Source organism: Citrus sinensis, chromosome 2 (assembly GCF_022201045.2).
Source record: "Citrus sinensis cultivar Valencia sweet orange chromosome 2, DVS_A1.0, whole genome shotgun sequence".
Lineage (NCBI taxonomy): Eukaryota > Viridiplantae > Streptophyta > Magnoliopsida > Sapindales > Rutaceae > Citrus > Citrus sinensis.
The window spans coordinates 22,308,495-22,316,693 of record NC_068557.1 but is presented as its reverse complement, the minus strand read 5'-3'; the positions used below and the strand labels follow the sequence as shown (position 1 = coordinate 22,316,693).

Genomic DNA, 8,199 nt, shown 5'->3' with positions numbered 1-8,199 from the left:
CTAAAAACAGGTAATGGGTCCTATCAGAAAAGCTGGAAAAAAAAAAAAAGAAAAAATAATTAAAAAATAATTTGCATGGACAGGCCACGAAAGGTCAAAAAGTTTCAAGTCAGGTGGCTGCTATTACAAATCTTTTCAGGATAAACTTTTGTCCCATATTTGTTTGTAGTCATTGCATACGTATGCGAACGTGACTGCATCAGGGCTAACCGGCTTAGGCCATCAATTCAATAAAATATTTACGTGACGAAATGAAACTGCTAAAATTTTTATTCAATAAAATATCTGTCTCATTGGTTTTGTTAGTGCAACACGTGGCAGCACATGCAAACTCCTGCAGTTCTGCTTTAACTACATGTTCCATTAATTTCTAATTCTTTTAACCTGAAATCTTTATTGATTCAATTTAAATATACACAGATAACAAATATAACCCTACTTTTTACATCAAAGATGAATTTTCGGACTTCTATTAATTACAGTAAATAATCGATCGAACGATTGTATTTTCACATTAGATACTTGAATGATTAACAAGCTTATTAAAGATTTCTCACTAAAGAATATCTTTCCTAATAAAGAAATTCCGGGAGCAACTGCAGCTCAAAAAATCATAGTCTAAATTATTTAAAAAACACTCACGTCTGTGTCATAAAAATTAAAGTGAATTTACATCACAAACCAGAGTCATTTAATAAAAGCAACTTATATATCTTCTCTTTTTGTTAAGATTATTATTGAATATTATATTTATTAAATATTATCAATTTTTATTTCACAATTATAATTTTTATTTCATAACAATTTTGACTTAAAAGCCACAACACCTAACAGAGTGTAAATCAGACTTTTGGCATATATTGTTCTTTTAAAAGCATAGAATATTTCAAGTATGAGCTTTATAGGGTTAAAAAAATAAAATAAATAGCATTATAACAAATGAAAATACAGGGGGATTATTAAGGGGGAGCCATCAGAATCTGAATTATTGGAAGTAAGAGAATTAGAAAGGACGAAAAGGAGGAAATGAGGTCACCATGGAAATGAGCTCATTTCCGGAACCTGAAAGTATAGCTTTTGCGTAAGGGGGACGGGGGAATGTGCCCCCCGGGGATCATAGCATTAGGTTTCAAAAAAAATCTCTTCTCCGAGGAAGGCCGCAATTCTGATAGGAATTGAGTCTAGGCCTTCACCTCACCAAAAGGGGGAGAGGGGATTTAAGGGAGAGGGGGAATCCCTTTCCCGCCGAAAAATCCAGTGCGTCAGCTACCATTTCCAAATAGGGATGGCAATGGGACGGGGTGGGGGTGGGGATGTCTACCCCATTCCCCACCCCATTAAAATTTTTTGCCTCCATTCCCCACCCCATTCCCCAATAAATTTAGTGGGTTGGGGATGGGGAATCCCCACATGGGGAATGATTCCCCCATCCCCACCCCATTCCCTATTTACTTATTTTATAATAGATATAAAAATATAATTTCAGTAAATTAAAAATTAGAGACTTAAAATAAAATCATCATCATATTATAAAGTATTTAATTTTTTTTTAAAAATCTCTAAAAGTTTGAAACAATATCTTAAACTGATATTAAAAGTGAAAAATATTAAAGAGAGCAGCACCTTAAAAGAGAAAAGAAAATATAATAATATTTTAAAGTTAAAAAATATTGTAGGGTTTTCTTTTACTCATATCATATTTATATTACATAAAAATTAAAAAATTATTAATTGACATTATAGTTAATAAAATAAAAATTAAAAACATATTTATATATAATGGGGATTGGGGTGGGGGTGGGGTGGGGAGTGCAATACCAAACCCCACCCCGTTAACAATTTGGGGATTACTTTTCCTCCACTCCCCACCCCATTCCCCAAAAATTATTAAAAATTTTTCTCATTTGGGGTGGGGTTCCATGGGCCCCAAACCCGTGGAGGATTTTGCCATTTTTGGCAAAAAACAATGCATTGTTGCGTTCCTTTCCATTTTTTCAATCCGTTTCCCAACCAATCTAGAAATCAAACATACAGCAACAACAAAAAGAATATCGATAATAATTATCAAGTATCAAGATCTCGATGGAACCAAAGTATCAGATATCCATGAAATAAAATTATCAATAGATTTAGATCAATGAAAATATTTTCACATTGGAATTGAAATTTTACAAATTTATTAGATAGATAACCCTTTGTATATAATCTTTAGGTTTTTCCTAATTTTCTAGCTAGGCTTTATATTTTAAAAAAAAAACTACAGAAAATGTCTCAGCCATTACTTTTGTAACTTTTAAATTTTTCAAACAGTCGAACAATATATTTATTTGATATAATGCAACAGGTGAAAATAAAAAAATAATTGAATATATTTTAATGAAAACAAATATAAAGCATGAATGCTTTAGGTAATTTTTCAAACTATAGAAGCTAACTAGCTCAAACCCAGGGACTAAATTAACATTTATCCAATTTATTATTACAAAATCTTAACAAACTCAGATTCATTATCCCAAATCTGAAAGTATTGTTGCAATGAAGCTAAAAGTTCCGTAACCATTCTCTATTTTATGTCAACAACCACACAAAGAATTACAAGCGTTTGGAGCAAACCAAATTGGCAACAAATTCATCAATATTTTTGTCTGAACTTCCGCCTTTAGCGACGGCTTCTTTGGCAAAATTTCTCCATTTACCAGCATTCCGTTTTATCTCCTTGCCTCTCTCACCCTCCAATATTTCACTAATGCAATGTGCAATTGCTTCTCTTCTGACAATTCCTTTCTCATCCGTGGGAGCTTTAAGTCCCATTTTCCAAACATCCATAATGTACTTGGAATTAGTGCTCTGATCAGTCCATTGTGGCATTGCCACCATTGGAACTCCCAAGCTCAGAGCCTCCAACGTAGAGTTCCAGCCACAGTGTGTCAAAAAACATCCTGTTGCTTCATGTGCCAAAACTTCTAATTGTGGACACCAATTCACCACCAAGCCTTTTTGGGATGTTTCATCTGAAAAGTTTTCCGGAAGCTTAGATTGTTCTGATTCCCTGACAACCCACAAGAAATACTTGTCACTTGCTTTCAGACCCCAAGCCAATTCTTCCATTTCCTCTATTTTTAGTGTTGCCGCACTCCCAAATGATACATAAACAACTGACCCTTTTGCCTGATCGTTCAACCATTTAATGCAAGATTCATTACTTTGCTTAAATATGCTGAAACCATAGTCTTTTTCATCTTCAAGTTGCTTATCCAAGTACATGGACGGTACAGTTGGTCCAATTGCCCTCAATGGCCAGTGCCTCCCCAGCCATTCAGCTACCTGGACAAAATAGATTTAAAGTCAATTAATGTCAGAAAGCATGTTGCATGGCTACTTTTTGGTTCAATGGGTAAAATCATGTGATATATGTGTTTAGACTACTTTTTGCCCGATCATTTGACCATTTAATCGAGCTTTTTTATATACTCACACTTAATAAAAGAAAATCAGGATCCTTAATTATTTTAAAGACATAAATAAATAAAGATGAAAAAATATACATTTCAATGCAGTGTATTTTATCTTATAATATATTAGAATTTACATATTTTTTTTATTTTTTTTTATCTTATTAACTTTTATATAATAAAAAATTCTTAATTAAAAGCTCTATATATATACACACACTAAAGTAAAAGGAAAATTATTGAAAAACTTGTAATAGAATTTACCTCTTCCTCCAACTCATAAAATGTGTTGCAAAGAACCCAATCAACTTTGTCAATATTATCAAATTGATTTTTCAGCACCAAATCCGAGATAGCAGGATATGAGCCCAAATCGTAAACGAATGAAGGCATGTCTTGAGGCTCAAGTGGGGGCATTCCGGGCAGCGAAATTTCATTGCCTGTAAGTGGAAGTTTGAGAAAGCCCCTATTCGCATGGTAATATATGCAATAAACAGCACAAGATTGAGTAAGAAAAGTAGCTCCAAGCAAGCCAAACTTCTTTGCAACATCAAGAGCCCAAGGCAAAACTGAATCATATACAACGCAATCAACAGGAACACTTGAGGCATTCATCTTCTCGACTAGCTTGGTAAGAGTTTGCGGGCCAATTTGCCAAAATCTCTCCAAGTAAGCGTCAATACTCTCTGCTTGTGCTGCACCTCCTTCATCGTAGCCGTCGGAGATTGCCTCGAGAGCAATGGGGATGGTTGATGAATTTCTATGCAAGGATTTGTAGAGGAAATGAGTAGTAACGAAAGTGACTTTGATTCCTTTGTGTTGTAAGCGCTTGGAGAATTGGAGCATGGGATTTATATGGCCTTGTCCTGGATAGGTTAAGACCAAACAGTGAGCCAATTTGCTGGAGGAAGCTTTCTTTTCATTATTCGCCATTTATTTTTTGCTCTCTCTCTCTCTCTCTCTCTCTATATATATATATATATATCCCGTCGCTCATGTATTGATTGATAGGAAAGTTCAAGTCATAATATATATCTTGCATCATAAATTGTTTGAAGTCATCGCATACGTCTGCGAAGGTGACTTGACGCATCTGCTCATAAATTCAAAAACTTAAGGTGGTGATCCATCAAATCATGTCACATTCCAGTCGTGTATACAACTTTACGCTTTCTTCTCATCTGCATCATACATCATAGGTCATACGAATTTTTTCTTAAAGCTCTTGGAGCTAACAAAATTTTTCATAAGTGGATAAATTAATAAATAAATAATCAAATCTATGAAAATAAACAACAGAGGGAAAAATTAGAAGAGAAAAAAAAATTGTCTATAGAATAATGATGTTAAAAGAATTATCTTGTACTTAAATATTTTTCTTGTAGTGATTGTATACTATTTTGTGCTAGTTTTTGTGCATCTATCATTATCGTTCTAAATAATATATTTGAGAAGGACATAGAAGCTCCAAGTAACAAAAGTCCAATGATATCATAATCAATATTATTGAGAAATTATATATTACAAGAAATATGGTCACGTTAGTTCTAATTAAGGCCTTATTTTGAATTGTTCCCAAACAGTTGGACTTAAACTAAACTAATAAAAACAACCGATTTGAAATTTTAGTAAATTATATTGACAAATTTCATAAATTTTTACCTCACAATTAATGATTTATCAAACACTCAATAATAACTATAGTCTTTTTTTTTAACAAATAAATTATAGCATCACAATTCCAAACATGTCCTAAATTGCTGAAATTATTTACCTTAATTTTCGTATTTTTTGACACGGTCATATAAGGAAATTAAATGTGCCATTTGTATTTGAAATAAGTGGAAACTAGGACCCACTAGCATTATTATTATTATTATTATAGCAAATACCACTATTTTTGTTTTTGAATCTTCCAAATCATTCCCGCAGGAGATCCGGACCCATTTTTTCTTATCCTTATATATACATATATTGTCCTTTCTTTGATAAAAATGTATTACAAGTCAAAGATATTACAAAAATTCAACAAAATTAAAGATATTACAAGCTTTTGGAGGAAATCAAGTTGGCAACAAAGTCGTCAATATTTTTGTCTGAACTTCCACCTTTAGCCACGGCTTCTTTGGCAAAATTTCTCCATTTATCAGCATTCTGTTTTATCTCTTTGCCTCTGTCACCCTCCAATATTTCATTAATGCAATGTGCAATCGCTTCTCTTCGGACAATTCCTTTCCCATCCGCTGGAACTTTAAGTCCCAGTTTCCCAACATCCATTATGTATTTAGCATTAGTGCTTTGGTCACTCCACTGTGGCATTGCCAACATTGGAACCCCCAAGCCCAGAGCTTCCATTGTAGAGTTCCAGCCACAATGTGTCAAAAAACATCCCGTTGCTTCATGTGCCAAAACTCCTAATTGCGGACACCAATTCTCAACCAAGCCTTTCTGGGATGTTTCATCCGAAAAGTTTTCCGGAAGCTTAGATTGTTCGGATTCCCTGACAACCCACAAGAAATACTTGTCACTTGCTTTTAGACCCCAAGCCAATTCCTCCATTTGCTCTATTTTCAGTGTTGCCATACTCCCAAATGATACGTAAACAACAGACCCGTTTGCTCGATCATTTAACCATTTCATGCAAGATTCAATATTTGTCTCAAAGATGCTGAATCCATATTCTTTATCATCTTCAATTTGCTTATCCAAGTATATCGACGGTAGCGTTGGTCCAATTGTCCTCAATAGCCAGTGCTGCTTCCCCAGCCATTCGGTTACCTGTAAGAAATTATTCCACTACAAATTGTAAAATCTTAAATATCAAATAAGGTCAAAAGAAAAATTATCATTTACAGTTGATTCAACTAGTAAAATTCTATGGGATAAGGTTTGTTAGTTTAAATCCCGCTTATACGAGGGTACATTTGATTTAGATTTAATTTGATCTAATTTCTTTATGCAGATTTTTTTCACAAAGTCAGACATAATTATTGTTTATTGAATAAAAATATTTACGTAATATGTTTGTTCCCGCAACAAACAGAATTAAGCACAAAGTGAAAATAAAACAGTGAAATAATTACTATTAAGACAATAAATTTGGAAAACGAAATTTTTATCTCCTTAATATTTGATCAAAATATGAGCCCTGGTTATGAAGCTCTCACTAAATAAATTTCTCAACTCATTTCGCTGTAGACTTGCTTTTTTTTAGATCTATAGATTGTTGGTCGATTAAAAATAATAATAATAACAATAACAAAAACAATAAAATAAATTATGCATCTAAAATTAATTATATATAATTAGTAATATACACGTGTTTCAAGATTTTAAAAAAAATAATCAGCAAAGCTCTACGTGACCTTCAGTTGATTATTATGCTGAATATGCATCAGCTTTAACATAATTAAATCTTTACCTGCAAGGAATTCACATATTTAATACGTTATTTAAAAATCAACACAGTTATGATCATCACAAGATTCGAATCATGTGGTGGAGAAAAATTTGAATTGAAGAAAAATCACTTAATTACCTCTTTCTCTAACTCATAGAAGGTATTGCAAAGAATCCAATCAGCCTTGTCAATATTATAAAATTGTCGAGTAACAATCATATCGAAGAAAGCAGGATATGATGCCGGATCGTTAATGAAAGAAGGCGTATCTTGAGGATCAAGTGGAGGCAATCCAGGCAGCAAAACCTCATCACCAGTGAGGGGAAGTTTAATCAACCCTTTATTCACATGGTGGTATATGCTAGCAACAGCACAAGATTGAGTGAGAAACGCAGCTCCAGTCAAGCCAAACTTCTTGGCAACATCAAGAGCCCAAGGCAAAAATGAATCATACACAATACAATCCACATCATTCATCCTCTCAACAAGCTCAGTAAAAGTCTGCAGGCCAATTTTCCAGAACCGATCCACGTATGCTTGGTTACTTTCTGCCTGTGCAGAACCGCCTTCATCGTAGCCATCGGATATTGTCTCTAGTGCAATTGAATTGGAGCTTGATGGATCTCGGTGTAAGGATTTGGAGATAAAATAAGTAGTGACTAGGGTTACTTTTATTCCTTTGTGTTCCAAGCGCTTGGAGAATTGAAGCAGGGGGTTTATATGGCCTTGTGCTGGATAGGATAAGACCAAACAGTGAGCTAATTTGCTAGAGGCAGATGCCTTCTTTTCATTATTCTCCATTTTTTTGTTCCCAACACAATGAACTTGAGCTTGCTTCCGGTGATCTGCTGATTAATATATATATATACACACACACACAATAGATTTTTTGGAGTAATTCCAAATAATTGAGCCATATTAATAATAATAATTAAAAAAACTTTTAAAATGAAATTTTTGGAGTAAAATTTCACTTCTATTGGCTGTTGCATATCTTTAAATAATAAATTTACATGGGTAAAACAGACAGGTCCAAAACTTAGGAGTCGTGATGCGAGCATGCTTGTTTTCTTATCATTGTATTAATTAATTTGCAGTCATTGAATACGTATGCCGGTTCTGCATGGGGCCCAAAGATAACAAAGACATAAATTTTTATTTACACGAATCATGTTGACGATGTTGCCTAAACTTAATTATCAATGTTAATTTAAGCTACAGCCGATCTTTAGGTGGACAACACAGGAAAACAAGGCCAAATGTTGCTGATTTTTAAAATCAGCTGCAGCTTAAAAAATGTTTGCTGATTTTTTTGGAGTTCAGAGTTACCAAGGCGAAATGTTGCTG

General features: G+C 33.7%; 2 protein-coding genes across 2 annotated transcripts; both read right to left on the bottom strand.

The window, feature by feature from the left end:
• Positions 1–2,345: 2,345 nt before the first annotated feature.
• Positions 2,346–4,433, bottom strand: LOC127898636 (UDP-glycosyltransferase 74E2-like). Its single transcript, XM_052434839.1, has 2 exons — positions 3,717–4,433; positions 2,346–3,324 (listed from the first exon to the last, which is right to left on the bottom strand). Exons 1-2 carry the CDS (start codon positions 4,383–4,385, stop codon positions 2,593–2,595), a joined length of 1,401 nt encoding a protein of 466 aa, XP_052290799.1. The 5' UTR covers positions 4,386–4,433; the 3' UTR covers positions 2,346–2,592.
• Positions 4,434–5,411: 978 nt separating this feature from the next.
• On the bottom strand, positions 5,412–7,703 carry LOC102613517 (mogroside IE synthase-like). The gene is made up of 2 exons (XM_025094638.2): positions 6,991–7,703; positions 5,412–6,230 (listed from the first exon to the last, which is right to left on the bottom strand). Exons 1-2 carry the CDS (start codon positions 7,651–7,653, stop codon positions 5,496–5,498), a joined length of 1,398 nt encoding a protein of 465 aa, XP_024950406.2. The 5' UTR covers positions 7,654–7,703; the 3' UTR covers positions 5,412–5,495.
• Between the last annotated feature and the right edge of the window lie 496 nt (positions 7,704–8,199).